Source organism: Leptonychotes weddellii, chromosome 5 (genome assembly GCF_054177405.1).
Source record: "Leptonychotes weddellii isolate Sample4059 chromosome 5, ASM5417740v2, whole genome shotgun sequence".
Classification (NCBI taxonomy): Eukaryota; Metazoa; Chordata; class Mammalia; order Carnivora; family Phocidae; genus Leptonychotes; species Leptonychotes weddellii.
Window position 1 is genome coordinate 157219141 of NC_138373.1, and position 19388 is coordinate 157238528.

The window sequence follows — 19388 nt, forward strand, 5'->3', positions numbered from 1 at the left end:
GAGCTGAGGGCCCTGCAAACGCGGTTCCACGTCCAGCACCCGCCCTTTAGCAGCGTGACAAGCCTCTAGATAATCGTGTTCCAAGCTTTCAGGGCAGCAGGGAGGGGGCTCGTGGGGGGCGACCCCCCTCATATGGGATGTGCAGGACGTCTGGTCACCCAGGACGAGCGGGCTCCACCCCAACCCTGGCCCCGGGGCCCGAAGCATGGCCAAGGTGCCCTGGAGACCCCGCCTCCCACAACAAGCATGATGAGAGCAGAGGGGCTCAGCGGTCCGCATGGCTATCAGCCCACCGGCAGGGCCACCGTCCCCCTTAATTAATGCCGTTGCGGCCTCCTCCAAGATGTTCAGTAGGAAAAACCCCCTAACCAAGCCACTCGCTGGTTAAGGCATGGTAGTATTTTCAAGATACATAGGATATACTTCATAAAAGAATGCTGTTCCTAAATTTCAAAGTAACCTACTTTTTAAGTAAATCCTTTAACCGGGATTAAAAATAATTCCATGTCTTTAACTTGTAAGATTACAGAAGCTGAATCCCCGCACATACAACTGTCCTGGCGGGTTTTCCTGCGGCCTCGTGGCCACCTCTCGTCCTCGGATGCCTGCGGGTCTGGAGAGGACCCGCTGCCCCGCGAGCCGACCCCCAGCTCCAGCCACAGGTGGGGCCCCCTGAGGCCGAGGGGCTGCTGGTGGACTCGGTGACGTGGGGCCCGGGAAGTGTCTGCCAAGGTGGACGGCCTGTCTAACGAATACGTCGTGTTGTGACCCACGTGGTGATGCCCAGTACCCTTCCCGAGCGAGACAGCGGCGCGCGGGGGCTGACCCCGGAGAGCGCGCCCCTGGGCTGTGGGACGCGGAGCTCATGGAGCGCGGGGCCCGCGGGCGCGCACCTGACCTCGACGGAGGGGCTGCTCAGGGTCTCCCCGTCACAGTTCCAGGAGCTGTTGGACGCAGCGCCGCAGCATGGAGGCGAGTCACTGCACACGGGCCCGAACCGCATCTTCCCCCGCTCCTTGAGGTCGCTGTCCTCCTCCTCCACGTGCTCCGGCAGAAACTGGAACTTCTTGACTCGATAAACTTCGACAAAAGCGAAGTCAAACTGCCGAGAGACACAGCAGGGGGATCGTGTTCTTAGAGGCGCTCTGCGGGGGAGGCCGGGCGTGGGCAGCGACCGCGGCTGCGTCCACAGCCACGAGCACTTTCCTAAAGAATTCTGGCCAGGGCGCCTGGGCGGCGCAGTCGGTTGAGCGTCCGACTCTTGGCTTCGTCTCAGGTCGTGATCTCAGGGTTGTGGGATCGAGCCCCGCGTCGAGCTCTGCCCCTCCCCCCACTCTCTCTAAAAGATAAATTTTTTTTTTTAAAAAAAAGAATTCTGGTGGTTCCCCAGCAGTAACTTGTAGAATTCTTTACCTTTTTCACAAGCACTATTTTAAAAGCCACATAAAAACACCATTAGACTAGACCTTAAATACAATTTAAGTAAAAAAAACAACAACAAAAAACCACCCACAAATCTTGGTAAAATCAGAGACGGGCCCACAGCTCCGGGCCTCTCGATGCCGTGCGACGTGGGGTCTTCCGCTGTGTGGACAAGGATGCCCGCGACTATGGAAAGGTTTGCTGGAGGAGACTCTGTGCTTCTAGCGAGCCTTCACCAGGAGTCCCTGAGACTAGGCACTTCCAGTGGGTGAGGCCCGGCCCGGAAAGCCGCCCCCGCTCGCGGGGAGGCACCAGCCGGCTCCCAGCGCACCGCGAGCAGGGACGGGGCCACGGACCCCACTGGCCACCGCGGGGCGCGCCACTCACCTGGTCATACTGGTTGGTGTGCCTGACGAGAAACCTCAGAAAGTTGAAGCGGGAGCATTTCCGGATAAGGATGAGGTCAGAAGACCCGTCCCCCAAGTGGGCGGCCGGGGAGAGGCCCTGGGGGCTCCGGGGACAAGCGCAGGACATGTTGGTGGCGTTGATGGCCAGGAACTTCCCGCAGACCACCTTCCACTCTTCCACCTCCTCTAAAGCAAAAAGGGGTGTTGCGGACGGGACGTTAGATGCGCCGGGTGTCCCGAGACCATCCCCACAAATTCCCCACGCAACTGACCCCCCCAGCAGCAGCGCAAAGAATCCTGTGCCGACCGCCGGGCCCAGAGAGCCGCCTCCCAAAGGCAGAGCTGTTTCGCTGGTCCCCATGGGGACTTTTGGAAAATTTAGAACAGGGGTCGCCCAGTCTGGCCTGCCCCTGATTTTGTGTGGCCTGTGAGCTAAGAGTAATTTTCACATTTTTAAACGGCTGGAAATAAAGACGAATGATATGTTGTGACGTGAACATTCTCTGAGGCTCTCGGTGCCCATCAGGAACGGTTTGGGGCGCCCCTTCCCTCATGAATGCCGGGCCAAGCCCGAAGGCTCGCGTGTGAGTGGGTGGCAGGGGCGCTCGCTGGGCCCCGGGCAGAGCATCGTGGGGGACGGGGGCCTGGCTGATGCCCCAACAGCGGGTCCCCTGCCATCTGCGCCTCCCCAAAGCTGGCAAACAGCCACCATCTGCTGCCGCCAGGAGCTCAGGAGAAAGGGATGCGCCGGGCGGCACCAGCGGAGGGAGAGACCGGCCACGGGAAGACGCGATGTCCTCCAAGATTCAAAAACGCGCAATTCCACACACGGTCGTGACCGTGTTTCTGAGACGTTACCCGTGTTCTCTAAACCGTACAACGACTTCTTCTGTTCCTCCTCCAGCTGCTGTTTGCTTTGCCTGCACACAAAGCATCTGAAAGACAAGGACAGCACGACCCTCCCTGCGGTGCGCAGACGGGACCGTGGGCCGCGGACGCTCGGCACGGACACAGGGCTGCGCTAATTCCCATGTGACAGCAAGCTCGGTTTCAGAGGCTTAGCTAACAGTATTTCCTTTGCACACCAATTTGAGTTCTCCAAATTAGATGTTGTAACAACTACATGTGTCCGTGAGTCCTGCTCTAACACGTGTAAGCATCACAAGAACAGAGAGAGCCCTACGAGGCCGTGAAGCCAGGTCTGCTCGGCCCCCCGTTAGAGAGATTAGCTCAGCAGCTCAGCTTAGCGACACGTCGGTAAAACAGCTCCTGCCTCTAACTGTTCTGATTTATGGCCTCAAATCCTTCACTTCCAGAAGGGACACACGCAGGTGCACGTGACCCCGGAGGCCCTGCACCGAGCTAGGCCATCGCTGGGCACGCGAGAACCACGTTCTCCCATCCACACCAAAGATGCCCCGCGTCCACGGTCAGAGCACAGCCCCGAACAGCCTGGCTTTAGTTCATGCCACGTACAGCAGACACGCGGGAGAACGCGCTTACCCTGCCCGGCAGGGCTTCCGGTCCCTCGGAGACCCCACCGTGTGCCGTGCTGGCAGGAAAGACACCGTCCCTTCGTAGCAGTGATGGGAGAGAAAGGTCTTCAAACCTGAGAGCAGAGCGGAAAGCCATCAGCCCAGCGGCACCTCCCAGCCACAGGACCCCAGGACACGCCGCCAGCGCATTCCGAGACCCGGGTGACGGGCGCATGAGGGACCGGGCCACGCTGGGCACCTGGTCACCAGGGCTGCCCCCACCTGGGACCCCTCCTGGCCTGCCCGCAGGTCGCTGGCGTCTGCTGATGTCTGTACAACTTGAAGGAGACGCTTCAAAGGGCAGAGCCCCCAGAACCGCCCCCCCGCTCCTTCCAGACTGTTGGCCGACGCCCCAGCGTCCCCCAGGCTCGGCCGCCCAAGGTCACCCAGGACCACTCCGCGTCTGGGAAGAACTCTGACGAAGTCCACGGCAGCATGCCACCAGAGGACTGTGGCCAGCCCCCGTGGCAGACTGCGGTGAGCTGTCCGCTCTCCTGGCCTGCCTCGAACCGACCCCAAAGTGCGTGGCATGAACCCAACCCGCTGAGTGGAGGAAGCCCAGCAGGACATGTGAATGGGGCCACAGTGGGGCCGGGCTGTGTCCTGCAAGAACAGTAACACCACGTCCCCGAGTCGGATGCGGGGCCGGCACTGGCCACGGTCACAGCTGGTGTGACAGGCACGGCACTGAACCCCTCGCTCCTGCCTCTGGCCTGCCCTGCCAACACCTAGCACGTGGCTGGGCACCTGGGAGATGCTCAGGAACCACCTGTCCTGTGGAGAAACCACTTCCCCGTGGCCCCTGGCGTCCACCATCCTCCCGCTGCTCATCCCTCCATCTCCCCCCAGGACACCCCTGCCGGGCCCCTGCAGGGCAGCCTCTCTCCCGGACAGCAGTGACCCATCTCTGCCTGTCCTTAGACGGACCGGGTGCATGTCCCGCGGGCCCTAAAACGTCAGCCTCCTCTTGCCTCCAGAACAACCTCCAAGCATCGCGGCGTGTCGGGTTCCAGGTGGGGGTGGAGATGTGGGCAGGACGCGCTCGTGTCCCAGGGGAGGGGTGACCGCGGGCCGGGACGAGGCCCCACGGGCTCAGGGAGCACGCGGCCAGCGCAGCAGCCGGTAGTCAGGAAGATGGCGCCAGTCTTTTCTAATTCCCTCTTCGTCGTTCCTTTTCCTAACTATGGTTTATTAGATGTATTTCTTCAGAGTTCCTTACATTTTAACTTTCAAGCCACACTGTACTTAGGTAGGTCTTTGCGGTGCCTCAAGCTCAGCAGATTACTGTCCCCTTTTCTCCCAAGAAGAGGGTTCAGATTTTAATACCTGGGATTCTCTGATTGAACTCAATACAGATTTGCCCAAAAGCAAACTGGAAAGGGCAGTGACCAAATGACATTGATCAAACTCAGCCAAGGAGCACTTGTGGGCGGCAGGCGTGCCCACCAGCCTCTGCACCTTCAGACCCCTTTCTGAAGGCGACACCGTTCGACATGAGCAGACTGTCCCTGTTCTGTGTGGTCTGCAATGGACTTCCAGTTCCCACCAGTTCCCACCAGTTCCAGCTCTGCGGCCAGTAAGGGGAACAGGTCTGTGGCCAAGGGTGGGGGTTCTCGGGTTCTCGGGGTGCTGGCCCTGCCCTGCGGGCGTCCTGAGCCCGGCAGACGAGCACCCGCGGCTTCTGTCGGTGGAGACGGGCGTGGTGCAGGGGAGGTCAGTCGGCGGGTGTTACTGTGAGTTACCTGAGAAGTCGTATCTGATGAGACCCATCCACCGCTTCTTCTCGCTGTCCTTGATGATGTCCCCGTAGAAGCCGTACCCCAGCAGGGACACGGAGTACCGCAGCAGCGTGCTGTTGTGATGCACGGAGGACACGTCCATGGGCAGCGAGTCCCCTGCGGAGAGAAGCGGTCCCCTGTCCACTCCCACGCCACACCTCCTCCCGCCGACACAGATGATTAACACGGGAGGGAGGCGGGGGGCTGGGCGCCTACGCTTCATTCAAATGACAGAATTTCACGAACATTTCCAAAAGAGGTTTGGAAAGCTATCCTGTCGGGACGGAACACCCACGGCCCCACGGAGTGGGTGCCGTGCCGTGAATGGAGGGAAAGGCACCCACGTTCTAAAACTGGCAATCATCACTGCACAACTCGTCAGCAGCACTTGAGTGGCTCCGGTCACAAGGACGAAGCACTGTCGTTGGGGACAAGGAGGGGGCCACGTGCTTGCGGAGCGGGGGCCGTGGCCATTCCTGGCTTTCTGAGCCGGCGACTAGCAACACGGGTGGCCTCCTGCCCTCGGGGCTGAGCGCGCACGTGCCCGGTTAACGCCACATGGAAGGGGCGTCGCAGGTGGCGTGGATTCGGGCCTGGGCAAGCCTGTCCTGACAGGGACGGGGGCCACGTCCCGGACGCAGCACCAGAGAGCAGAGCACCGGGCGAGCGTGGGGCATGTCGGGGCCAGAGGGTCGGCCTGGCCCGCACATGGGGACACTGAGGCAGCTGATCAGGTCTCAGGGTGTGGCTGCGGAGCAGGGGCCCCAGACGGCTCTGAGCAGGGTCTGTGCTGATGAAGCATCCCCCCCGATGGCCACGGGAAGACAGGACGAGATGGGAGGTGGCAAGGAACCAGGGCCCAGGGAGCCCTGCTGGCGGGAGGCCCAGGGAGGTCCGCACGGCTCACACGGCCGGTGCCGCGGACAGGGACCTACCCACGATGATGTGCAGAGCGGACGTCTCCGCATCGTTCGTGCCCACCGTCGAAAAACACACACAGTCTGTTGACCCTAAAGAAGGAAAAAAAGGAAGGTCTTGGATATCATTATAATAATTTAAAATTGCAGCAGGTTTCCAACGGAGTGATCCGCTCTTCCTTTTGGCCCTGGAGTAAGGACACAAGGACTAAACACGAGCTATATAAAGTGAATACTGGACAAATGGAGATTAATTCATCAGAAATGCGGAGACTGCCTGCAGTAATCCCACTAGTTCCTCACTGAGCTTTCAGACACTGCTGCCCCGGCTTGGGGAGCGGAGCCCGAGACATGTGGGTGGTGGTGGCGGCCGGGGCGTCGCTCCGCACTCTGCACGGCATCTATGTCCCCCCTTCACACACCAGTGGCCACAGGACCCACGGGCATATGCAGAGTCATCACCAGCGGGAATGTGAGTGCAGAACAAGAACAACCCGTGGACGTCCCAGAAAAAGCCCCATGGAAGCCCGCGCCCGGACACCAGCGGCCTGATTCACAGAATGCTCTGGGGCCCATCGCTGCTCAAAGACGCACGGCAGCCGCCACCTAACAGCCTGGAGGGGACCCCATGGAGCTCAGCGAGCACACGTCTCCCACTGACATGCTCGTCCGTAGACTGGGGGTGATCTCAGGGCACCCAGCTGGTGCCAGGATCCCCGGAGCGTGGTGATGATGCTACGGACCATCCCTATGTCTGTCCTTCTTCTAACTGGGGCATAATCCAGGTGACTGTTCTCAGCCTGAGTGGGCAGAGAATCTCCTGGGCTCTTATTTATTACAGGTTCCTGAACCCCACTCCCCCGAGATTCTGATTCAACAGGTCTGGGATGGGGCTGAGCAATCTGAATTTTAACACGTCTGCTAACTAGTTGAAAAAGCCTAGTGTGGATTTCCCAAGAGTAAAGTGTATGACAGGATCTAGAATTGCACCATATTGCCACAGACCCACACCCATCAGGGAATAACTGGAGTTAACGGGCACAGAAGCCTGCCCGTCCGCAGGGTCCAGATGCCCCACCCTCAGGACCCCGAACAATCGAGTCTCCCGTCATGAGTGACGTCCCCTGAAGCCGGAAAGCTCGTGGTTCCCCACAGACGTGCTGGATTGCAAGCACCCTGTGTTATGTCTCAGAGTAACAGAACCCGGTCCAGTTTGTCATCAGAGTGGAGGCTCTTAATTATTTCCTCTAAGTGCCCATATGGCTTCTGATTGCTGGTAAGTTATATGAACACACACATATGTTTTTAATATGAGTATTTTTCTTTTTTTGTTAATCTTAACCTGACCAACCTTAACCAACCTAACCTTAACCAAAAATGAGCCAAAAAGTAAAAATTTTTAAACTGATTTTTTTTTTTAAAGATTTCATTTATTTATTTGAGTGAGAGAGAATGAGAGATAGCACGAGAGGGAACAGGGTCAGAGGGAGAAGCAGACTCCCCGCTGAGCAGGGAGCCCAATGTGGGACTCGATCCAGGGACTCCAGGATCATGACCTGAGCCGAAGGCAGTTGCTTAACCAACTGAGCCACCCAGGCACCCAAAAAATAAAAATTTTTAAATAAACATCTAAGACCATAGGAGTAAGTCTTAAAATATTAAAAATTCACAGCAACAGCATCTAAGAACCTGTGTGGTTTCAGAGTCTCCCACACCCTCATCTTTGTAACGAAGGGTACCAGGACAACCAGCATGAACATTTCTAAGAGAACAAACTCTGAAAGAGCTGTTTAATAACTCTGAACTATGCCCTCAGGTAGTTCTTCCCATCCTCAGAACTTTCCAGAATGTCCGTGGAGCCCACTTGCTCCCCTTGCGTGCCCCGGGCCTTGTTTACTTTCCCGGCACGCTGACCCGGACTCCCAGACTCGCCTGCATTCGCAGAGATGGGACCGCACCCCCAGCAGGAACTCTGCCAAGGATGCCCAATAAGCACGAAGCAGCGAGCGTCTGGTCCCTATCCCACCCCGCGGCCTAGACGCCCGAGGCCTCGCCAGGCCAGACACCACCATGAGGGAAGCGGAGTCTCGGGATGGGGCTCCCCAGGGCTCAGTGTGAGCGTGTGGGGCGCCCGGCAGAACCACAGCAAAGCGGGCCGTGGTGATGACCCATCTCCGGGATGGCACCGCACTGTTCCCAAGCTGCTGGAGGCGTCTCATCCACGGAGGTGTGGAAGGGACAGGGCGAGGCGCCCGGCCTTCCTGGTCAGGCATCCAGGCCCTGGCCGGGCTGGGGTGTGGCCCCCGTGTACTAGCCTTCCAGGATTTCCCAGGGCCCTGCCCCTGGACCGGCAGGCGACCTGAGCTTCTGACAGGTTTCGGGGATGGTTTTGCTAAAAAGTCAGATTTTTTAAAGGAGGTCATCACTCAGCTTACTCCCTCCTCAGGAGCCTCCCTGGGGCCACCGCCCTCTGCCTGCAGCTCCCCCTGCACCCCACCTCTTGCTCCCCGCTCACACCTCCTGGCCAGAGCCAGGCTCGTCCTGCCCTGGGGCCCCTGCAGGGGCCACTGCTGCCCAAAGGCAGGGCTGTCTTCACCGCACTCCAGGTCCTGGACCAGTGTCACCCCGAGAGGCCTCCCAGAGCACCGTGTCTGCAACGGCCTGCCCCCCCACCGCTTGGCTCTCTGCGTTCTGTACCCACAGTCGGCCTCCCTGCACCCTGGGGGCCCCGCCTCGCTCACTCTGGGGCCCACAGCGGGGCTGGGAAGCCTGTGTTGCGAGTGTGCGTGATCACCAACTGAACGAGTGACCTGCCCGAGCTCCAGGGAGCCTTCAGCTCGTGGCACCTTCCGTTTTGAAGGGGCCAGCCTGGTGCAGCCCGGGTACCCCCAAACACCGTTCCATCCTTTTAACTTTGAGTGTGCTTTCAACAGCTCATCCCTCGGATGTGACCTAACTCCCCGGGCATTTCCTCAGACATCTGTGTGGCCAAGGCTTTGACCAAGAGGAAGCCCCAGCTGGAAACGCAAAGTCTGGCTCAGACCAGGCGACAGGACGGGGTTCTGTGACCAAGTTTGCAGAGGCGCGTGGGCTCTGGTGTGCCCACGGAAACAAGGACAGAGGCCCCCCTCCTTCTGTGCACTGGCTCCTTCCTCTAAATCCTCAAGTGGATGGGGCACCTGGGTGGCTCAGTCATTAAGCGTCTGCCTTCGGCTCGGGTTGTGAACCCAGGGTCCTAGGATCGAGCCCGGCATTGGGCTCCCTGCTCCGCGGGAAGCCTCCTTCTCCCTCTCCCGCTCCCCCTGCCTATGTTCCCTCTCTCACTGTGTCTCTCTCTGTCAAATAAATAAATAAAATCTTAAAAAATAATAATAATAAATAAATCCTCAAGTGGAAAGAGACTAGAATTTATAAAGCATCGGCACCGGAGCAGTGATTTGGTCTCCGACACGCTCTGTCTCGGACCACCCCAGCCACCCCGAGGCTGCCACACGCCGGCTAGACCCCCGCAGCGCTGGCCATCTACTTCCGAGTGCTGGCCCCAGGGCCCCCAAGGAGCCCCGTCTCCAGTCTCCATCAGAACTCTTGCCCCCACCCCGATGCCTCGTCTTCGTGCCCCCAGGTTACCAAGGCCAACATCACGGGGCCACCCTGCTGCCTCCTTCATCCTTACGGCTCCATCCGAGGCCTGTTGGCTCTGCTGCAAAGCTACGCCCGACTCACACCGACCACTCGGCCACCGGCCCAAGCACCGGCGTCCTCCCCGGGGCGCGGGCAGCGCTGCCCAAAACGGAGCGCGGGGGTGCTCTTCCAGCCCGTTCAGGTAACGCTGCCCACCGGCCTCTATGACATCCTCCCTCTCGAGCTGGGCCCTTGTGCGGGCCCCTCGGTGACTCCACTCCTGGCAGCCCCTGCCAGCCGGGCCCCTTTCCCGGGCACACAGCGCTGCCCCAGCTGACCCCCGGCACACCCACGTCCGTGCACGGCCGGCCGCTCACCGGTCGCCTCTCAGGAAGGGCCCTGGGCTCCCACCGAGAGAAGCCCCTCCTGGCCACTGTCCCTGAACCCATTTTCTCCAAGCATGCCGCCATGGAAAACCCTTCTGCGCCCACGTCTCCTGTGCGGTGGGGGCCTCCTGTGTGGGCAGAGGCCACGCCCATCTTGTCCTCTGCCGAAGCCCAGGGCCCAGAAGGCCCACAGCGCGCACCCCGCCCGTCCCCACGACCCTGCCGCGTGTGGGAGCCGCAGGGGCTCCTACGCTGCGCTTCTGAACATTACAGCTCAGGGCTGTAAGCGTCAACGCTACTGTGGGCCAGCGGCCTTAGAAGACATCATGGAATAGTAGTTCAGCAGATAGAAAAATAAAATTCATGTCGTCCAGAACAGAACACATGCAAACTCAAAAGACAAGAGCCTAACTTGGGAAAAAAGTTGTGAGCTGTAACCAACCAAGAATAAACACGTCTACTATATAAACATTATTCCGTCAGAAAAAGAGCCTTCTCCTGACTGTGGGGCGGGGCAGAGCGGTCCCTCGGGGGGCCCTGTGACTGCTCATCCTGGCCCGTAAAGCGGGGGGGCCCTGTGACTGCTCATCCTGGCCCGTAAAGCGGTACCACGACGGCAAGGCCTTCACAGTGGTTGTAAATGACGTGACATGATGCGCCAGGTGGGATTTTTGCCCAGCCTGTATCACTGTCACCCAGGGGCAGACCCGGGGTGCTGGGCAGGGATGCCTCCTCCCTGTGGCATCGAAGCAACAATGCACAGGCTTTCCTTAGCTCAACACGGTGGTTTTTCAAAGAACTAGGCACTTCCTACAGACACAATGAGCCAGGGGCGCCTGGGAGCTCAGTCCGTTGGGCGTCCGACTCTCGGTTTCGGCTCAGGTTGTGATCTCAGGGTCGTGGGATCGAGCCCCGCATTGGGCTCCAATTTTGGTGAGGAGTCAGCCGGAGATTCTCTCTCTCTCCCTCTGCCCCTCCTCCCCCCACCCCTCAAATAAATAAATAAATAAATCTGAAAAAAACAAAAAAAACAACACACTGAGCCAGACCTCTTTGGGACACAGCCCAGGAGCCCACGGGGTAAACAGCCCCTGGTCCCCATCCTCCCCATCTTATATAGGAAGGCACCCCACCCCAGTGCGTGAGCCCCCCCACCAACCCCCAGTCCCCCCACCCCTGCCAGCTGGTCAGTCCTTTGAGAGCAGACTGTCCCCTAGCTGCCGGCTTCTCAGCACCCGTGGGACCTGTCTCAACCAAGTCTGCACCCGTGTGGTGATAAAACCACCGTCTCAGCAACAAAATGAACCTGAAGGAAAACCAAGCTTGATGCCCCCAGGGAAGGGGGGGAGGCGGCGCCCCTACCTGCAGGGATGATGCCAATCCTGAGCGGGCTGGGCACCAGCGCTGCCCTGGGCTGGTTCTGGTCCACGCCAGCGTTCCGCTGCGTCCTGCCAACCAGGCCGTGCAAGATCTCGCTGAACATGCCGTCTCCACCGACGCAGACGATTCTGCAGGGGGACATGGGCTGTTAGGGTCCCTCTGCTGTCCCCACAATCCCCCCACAATGCCGCACTCTCCCCTGGGGCCCCCCCGCTCCTCGCGGAGAATGCCCTCCTCCTCAGCCTGCAAGCCGGGTGCTTCCCTTCAGGCCACACTGCTAAGAAATAAGCCGACAAAAGCAGAACAGACCTCTTCCTCCACGGCCCTCCACCAGCCAGACTCCAGCAGGCAGCCCCGCGCCCTTAACCTTCATGCCGCCTGGACCCCAGGGGCCGACCCGCCCCGCCGAGAGCTCAGCTCAGGCTCCCCACACTGGCTGCACCACGGTCTCCAGACCCGACTGCAGCTCCTTATCTCACGGCTTGGTAACGTCACTGTCACTTGGGTTACGAGTCCCTGCGAGTCTCCTGTAGGATTCCATCACTGGGACCAGTCAGTTCTCCCCCAGACGTCCTGGAGACCATCCCTCTGTGTGTGTCGTCTGCCGCTGTCCAGCCGGCTTTGCCTACAGCTCCTGACCTCCCGCAGCCGTCCTGGGCCCGATCCCACATCAGTACTCGCCACACGGCCTTCAAAAGGGTCCTTCCAACACACCTGATCCTCAGCACCGGTCTGTGAGCCCCCCGGGTCCTCACCACTGAGGAGATAGCCGCCCTTCCCCAGGTCTCGAGCGCTCGTTCGCCGAGCACCTGCCACGCGCGAGGCCTGTGCCCAGAGCTGGGGGAGAGCTACGCACAGGGCCCAGGACGCTGGCCCTCCAGGGGCTGACGTGCCAGCAGAGACAGACACAGCACAGACGCAGCCTCGCACGCAGCAGCCCCCCGTGTCCCACAGCCAAGCACGCACAGCTGGGGCCGACCAAGAGGAGACACCAGACACGCCCAAACCGAGGGGCACGACGGACACCTGGTCTGTACTCCCAAAACCTAAGCCACACCAAGAAAGGCTGAGGAGCGGCTCCAGATCTGAGACTAGAGTGCTCACGAGAGCCAGAGGGCTAGGCAGGTCTCCCGCTGTAAAGGAACAAGGGGACAACAGGCGGGCCCCGAACGGGGACAGCAAACATGTAAGAGCCTGGTGTCGTGTGGTTTCCCGGGTTATCATGGCATTTGGTTCTGTAAGAGAATAGCCTTATTTCTAGGAAACATGCACTCAACTATTTAGGGACAAAAGGGAATCATGTCTGTAACAGACTTTCAAATGATCCAGAGAAGATTCATAGGTAGGAAGACGGAAAAGGAAAGCGGCCAGTGGTTGTCTCTAAGTCGTAGAAGGGGGTGTGATGGAACTTTTCTGCTGTTTCTAATTTTCTCCGATGACAATTAGGAACAAAACTAAGGACAGGGAGTGAACAACACTAAGATGGGTAAAGCCTGATTAGCGTCCACTATGTAGGAGTCAAGATGAAAGGAACTGTACTCACCCGTCGTATTTGTCTATGTTGATCTCATATAAACTCTCCTTGGCCTGGTTTGCTCGTTCAGTAACTGTGAGGAAGAATAACATTACGTTGTAGAGCTTACATTCAAATCTGAGAATCCAATTTAAAATAAAAAGCAAGCAAACACTTCCTTTCACATGAGGTCCTATAACATCTTCAGGAGGATTTCCTGCAAGAAGTCGTTCTTAAGGAGAGGGGACACTGACCTCAGTGGAAGATGACATGCCCAAGGTAAGATGTCACATACTTGGCATCTAATTGCCAACACATAGTAACTTTTTGGAAAGAGATTATATCTTCTATTTTATAGTTTTTCCTTATTATCCCAGTTATGTTGAAAATTTTAATTAATTGGATTAAAATAAAACTTAAAAAAAAAATTAAACTTTAGAATATCCCAAGACGTAAGGAAAAGAAAACGTGAGTCCACAGACTGTGTATTCAACGTAAGAAACAAAAACAGAACAGAAAAGCTACTCTGTGTGGAGTCTCATACCCCTGACTTCCCAGCATTTATCATAGCCACTTTTCTTCAATGAAAAGTTCTCTGGAAAGACCACGTTAAAGGTCCACGTGCTGTCCCTTCGGAATCACAGGGCACAACTGTAGCCCCATGTTTCCTGCCAGTGGGCGCTCACGTGGTTTCAATGTTTGCTATTATAAAATGTGGCCACGCACCTCTGTGCACATCACCCCGTACACCTGATTGTCATCCTAGGAAAGCGTGAGAAAACTGGGATACTGGGCAAACATCCCACATTTTTAAGGCTCTTTGCCCACACTGCTGGTGCCCTTCAGAAATTGTGCAGACCTCAGAGCACGGGGTCGGGGGAGGAGAAGAGTGTCCCTGCGCCCTGCCCAGCTCCGAGAATTTGTGCTAAAAACCTGGTGCCGAAAACACGGCGCCACATTACGTTTCTTCAGGTGTCACTTATTGGTGAAATCCTTTCTAGGCCTTATAAATTGCTTGTATCTCTTCTTGCAAGAATTTTCTGTCCCTGATCTTTACCCTTTCGTCTTCTTAGTGATTTTCTCGAATGCTTTTTTTTTTTAAAGATTTTATCTATTTGACAGAGAGAGACACAGCAAGAGAGGGAACACAAGCAGGGGGAGTGGGAGAGAGAGAAGCAGGCTTCCCGCGGAGCGGGGAGCCCAATGCGGGGCTCGATCCCAGGACCCCGGGATCACGACCTGAGCCGAAGGCAGACGCTTAACGACTGAGCCACCCAGGCGCCCCTCGAGTGCTTTTTGTTTATGCTAAGACTTGGCTAGAAAAGTATACATTCTTTATTTTGTATTGCTCTCGTTCTGGTATATAAAACAACACATTTTGGGGCGCCTGGGTGGCTCAGTCATTAAGCGTCTGCCTTCGGCTCAGGTCGCGGTCCCAGGGTCCTGGGATCGAGCCCCGCGTTGGGCTCCCTGCTCGGCGGGAAGCCTGCTTCTCCCTCTCCCACTCCCCCTGCTTGTGTTCCCTCTCTCGCTGTGCCTCTCTCTCTGTCAGGTAAATAAATAAAATTTAAAAAAAAACAAAAAAACAACACATTTTACTTTGTTTAAAATAACTTGTAAGATAAAAATCTTGTCTAGTGACCACACTTGTATCATTCTCACATTTACTCCTATATATATAACAGAATTTATACCTTACCAATTATTTCGGTGGTGATGGAGGCTAATGTAAACAACGGTGCCACTTTCCTTTCGTAGATCCGCTTGCCTTGTCCTTTCCCTCCGAACGGATTAATAAACACCAGTAAATGCTTTGGTCTCGATGCTACAAAACAACAATGTGTAAATCACAGTGAATGCAACATATATCAACAGGAAGGACTGTATTACTGAAGAAAATCTAATGACTATGGTTTGAGAACTCTGCTTAGTATTGCCTGAACAAAGTATCTTTAAGTTAAAGAACCGTGCTAAAGAGTTTCCTAATCTATGAAAAGAGAAAAGTGACAGCCTATCAGAATGGGCAGGAGCTTTGTGTATCTGCAAATCCCCAAAAATTCAGAATTCTGACCGAGACAGACACGGTCTCCTGATGAAGAGTCCTATAAAATGTGACTTCTGGAAAGTGAAGGAAGGTGAGTCTGCAGAGAACAAGAAGAAACAGATGTACAGAAGGGCCCACTAGGGGAGACAGAGAGGATGGACAGATGGACAGACAGTGAGACACAGACAGGCCGTCAGCCCCTGGCTTCAGTCCCGTCCAGAGAGCCTCCTCACCTGGCTCACACCCATGTTTGTACAGCAACTCCCACCATTTTTGTGGGGTCAGTTCAAATAGATTCTGACACTCAAAAACAAACAACTAACAAATCAATAAAAGTAGCAAAAAAGTATATACTCCAAAAAATGGAAAGCCTAAGGCCACACAAAATTCTGCACACGGAAGTTCACAACAGTACTGTTCGAGACAGCCCCGAGAGAAAACACCCTACATGTCCATCAGCTGGCTGCTGACACACAGATGCGGTCCAGCTACACAATGGAATACTACCGGGCAATAAAAAAGCACAGACTGCTGGTATACTAACCAACGTGGATCCCTGTCAACGCCGTCACGTGGAGAGTCACAGCCCTACTCGAAAGGGCCCCCATGATGTCATTCCATCTGCGTGGTGGCTGTCTCTGCACCGACAGAAGGATCACGAGAAAACTCTGGGGTGGTCTATGTCTCATATAGGGCTTTGGGCGACAACAGCTACGTGTATGCATGTTCCAATACCACTGATTTAAACTCACGATCTGTCCACTTCACCGTATGGGAATTCTAGCTCAGAACGGTACACAAATGTTGATCTCTAATTCATGAGATGCCCGCTGAAGTATTTAAAGTGCCCCACGTCTGTCACTTACTCTGAAACTCAGCAGAGATTACAATGAACTAATGGACAGATACACAGACGCTGGCAAAGCAAAGCTCGCAATCCGTGAACCACTGCACATCTATGCGGTGGGTATGTGCCTGTTTATTATACAATTCTTGCACTTTTTCTGGATGCTTGAAAACCTTCATGATAAAATACTGGGAGGAATGTACAGTAGAGAAAATCAACAAAGCCGAAAGTTGGTTCTTTAAAAAGACTCATAAAAATGGGGCACCTGGGTGGCTCAGTCGGTTGAGCGTCTGCCTTCGGCTCAGGTCATGATCCCAGGGTCCTGGAATCGAGTCCCGCATCGGGCTCTCTGCTCAGCAGGGAGTCTGCTTCTCCCTCTGCCTGCCTCCCTCTCTGACAAATAAATAAATAAAATCTTTCAAAAAGTAAAAGTAAAAAGATTCACTAAATTGACAATTCCCTAATAAAGATGCTACAGAACTAGGGAGAAGAGACAAATTACTAATTATCAGGAATGAGAAAGGGGACATTACCCCAGAGTCTGCACATATTACAAGGGAAGTGAAAGGACTTCTTAATAATGAATTTATAAACTTGGATGAATGGACAAACTTTCTCAAAAAATACAACTTACCAAACCTGGCAGAAGCAATAGAAAATCTGAATAGTCTGATATTTAATGAAGAAACTGAAGTCATTAATGAAAACCTTCTCACAAAGTAACCCCAGGGCCTGATGGTTTCACCAGTGAACCCTTCCAAGGACTCAGGGAAAACCACAGCCCCAATGTCACGAAAACACTTCCACAGAACAGAAGGAAGGAGCACTTCTCATCTCCCTGCATGGGGCCACCAACGCTTGACAGCAAAACCAGTCAAGAGACTCACGCATGGCTCTGCTTCTCCCCTGAGCCAAGGTGTAGAAACCCTGAACAAAGTATCAGTAAGTCAACTCCAGAAAGATATAAAAAGAGATAGCGGGTCTTGTTCAAGTGGATTTCATAGGAATACAAAGGCTTTTATACAAGAGAAACCAATGTCCTTAACACAGTAACTCAAAGAGAAGGCAATCACACGAGCACTCCAGAGATGCAGAAAAACCATTTATCAAACTTAACAATCAGCCCTGGTTTAAGAAAAAACAAAGTCTAGAAAGCTAGGAATTAGAAACGAACTTCCCTAATATGTTTTTTTTCCCTGACTTCTAAATTTTTATTTATTTTTATCTTTTAAGTAATCTCTATGCCCATCATGGGGCTGAACTCACCACCCTAATATTAAGAGTCACCGGCTCTGCCGACTCAGCCAGCCAGATGACCCTTAATGTTTTTTTTTTTTAAATCTATTAAAAACCCAAGAAACATCATTCTTGACAGTGAAATGCTGGAAACTGCCCCGGAGAGCTGGACTGAGATGATCCTCCCCCCTGGGACCCGCCCCAGGGGAGAAGTGTAAGAGAAATAAAAGAACTAAGATGAATGAAACAGGAGTGCCATTATTCACAGGTGACATGATTCTGCTTAAAGCAAATCCAAAAGAATCATCAATCCATTAAAATTAATAAGTGAATTTAGCAAAGTCATTGGATACAAAGTGAAATTCAATCCAAGTTCGACACAGAAGCAAGAAGTGAAGGGCGCCTGGGTGGCTCAGTTGGTTGAGCGACTGCCTTCGGCTCAGGTCATGATCCTGGAGTCCCGGGATCGAGTCCCGCATTGGGCTCCCTGCTCGGCAGGGAGTCTGCTTCTCCCTCTGACCCTCCCCCGTCTCATGTGCTCTCTCTCATTCTCTCTCTCTCAAATAAATAAATAAAATCTTTAAAAAAAAAGAAGCAAGAAGTGAAGATCGGCATGGTGGTGTCAGCATGCGCGGGGTAAGGGCCGTCCTTCCCATCAGCCAGGCGGTCGAGCCCAGCCCTGTGTTTAAATGAGCCTTGACCACTCACCTTACACACAAAACCCAACTCCAAACGGACTGTAGGTCTAAACGTGAAAGATAAAACAAAGTTTTGAGGAGAAAATATCTTTAGGGCCCTGGACAAAGATGTCGAATAGGATCCAAAGTAACCATAGAGAAAAAAGAGAGAAATAGAACTACATTAAAATCGAGGATGTCTGTTCATCAGCAGACACCAGTAAGCGTAAAAAGGCAAACCACAAAACGAGAGAAGGTATCTGTAATTCATAAATCCAATAAAAGATCTAGATCCACAATACGCAAAGAATATCTACATAACATGAAGAAAAGATAGACCACCCAACAGAAAAATGGACAAAAGACTTAAACAGACTCCTTACAAAAGAGGATTTCCAAGTGGCCCATAAACATAGGAACGTATTTCTCACCTCCAGTAGCTATCAGGGAAATGCAAATTAATACCCTAGCCCAAGACTCCTGACACCCATCAAAACAGCTACAACTTTTAGGGTGTGGAAAAGATGGGGGCAACCAGAACTCTGATGTTCTGCCGGGGGGATTGTTGCTGGCACCGCAGTCTGGAAGACGGTCTGATGGTGCCTACAGGAGTTGAACACATGCACGCCCCCCGCAGAAATTCCTCTCCCACGTACCCAGCCAAGACAAAGGCCAGCGAGTGCCCAGCACGAGACATGCACCAGAATGTTCAGAACGGCATTGTCTGCTGGTGCCCACATCCAGGAGCTAGCCCAGTGACCTTCAACAGTAAAATGGAGAAATCCATGGTCGTAGGCGGGGGACCGTGCCACCAGCCGGACGAGCAGCGGACACCACACACCCCAACGTGGGTTAGCCTCGCAAACATCAACGCTGAGCCAAAAAGCCAGACACAGGGGCTTCTGCAGTGTAATCTGATGTCTACGAAGCACAAAATGAAGCTGGCAGTGATCGCCCTGCGGGGGAGCGACTGCGGGGGCTCGGGGGGCCCTGGGGGGCTGGCAGGGTTCTGGTTTGGGATCTGGATGCTGGTTACATGGGAGCACTTGGTGTGTGAGCTCCTCGAGCCGCACGCATGGGATGTGGGCGCTTCCCGGAGTCTGTGCTACTTCCGGGAGAATAAAACAGACAACACAGTTAGAGTTAAAATCACAGAGCAGCTGAACTAACAGAACCCTCGAATACTTGCAGATACAAGGGGCCTGGGGCAGCTGGTAACTGGAGGCTTTCGTACGAGTTCTGCGGAAAATAACCCCCCAGCTTTTAATGGGGGGCAGGTCCAGAGCCCTTCCTCTAGGAGTCTGAACCTACAGAATCAGCCCAAATCTAGAGACGCAAAGTCTCAAGAAAGCAACAGGTGGATGGGGCGGGGGGGAGGGGGGAGACACAGGAAAGGAGCCCGTGAGGACGAGGAGGAAGTCCAGAGAAACAGGGGACAAGCAGGACAGAGCCCCCGGGGTGTGACACGTAAGGAACTGTCAGTGGACACGCGCTGCGTCCTGCAGGATGAGACGGTCAGATGCAGGAGGCTTCCCGGGGAGGAAGTCTCTCTGAAGCTCATATGTGGGCCACACCATCTTCAAATAAATTGTCCCTCACTTTTTTGATCTAGATGCCAAATTAAC

At 54.8% G+C, this 19388-nt stretch overlaps 1 protein-coding gene across 3 annotated transcripts in view; it reads right to left on the reverse strand.

Annotated features, from left to right (window-relative positions):
- Positions 1-19388, reverse strand: part of CERK (ceramide kinase) — a 40735-nt gene that overhangs the window by 2503 nt on the left and 18844 nt on the right. For 2 of the 3 annotated variants that reach the window (XM_081822662.1, XM_081822661.1), the window contains 9 exons: positions 14659-14784; positions 12990-13053; positions 11429-11574; positions 6078-6152; positions 5107-5259; positions 3333-3438; positions 2688-2764; positions 1810-2015; positions 894-1102 (listed from right to left, as the gene is read on the reverse strand). In XM_081822662.1, the coding sequence (XP_081678788.1) occupies positions 894-1102; positions 1810-2015; positions 2688-2764; positions 3333-3438; positions 5107-5259; positions 6078-6152; positions 11429-11574; positions 12990-13053; positions 14659-14784 (1162 nt within the window). Of the gene's footprint in view, positions 1-893; positions 1103-1809; positions 2016-2687; positions 2765-3332; positions 3439-5106; positions 5260-6077; positions 6153-11428; positions 11575-12989; positions 13054-14658; positions 14785-15547; positions 15642-19388 lie in introns of all 3 variants that reach the window. The other variant, XM_081822663.1, reaches the window with a different exon arrangement.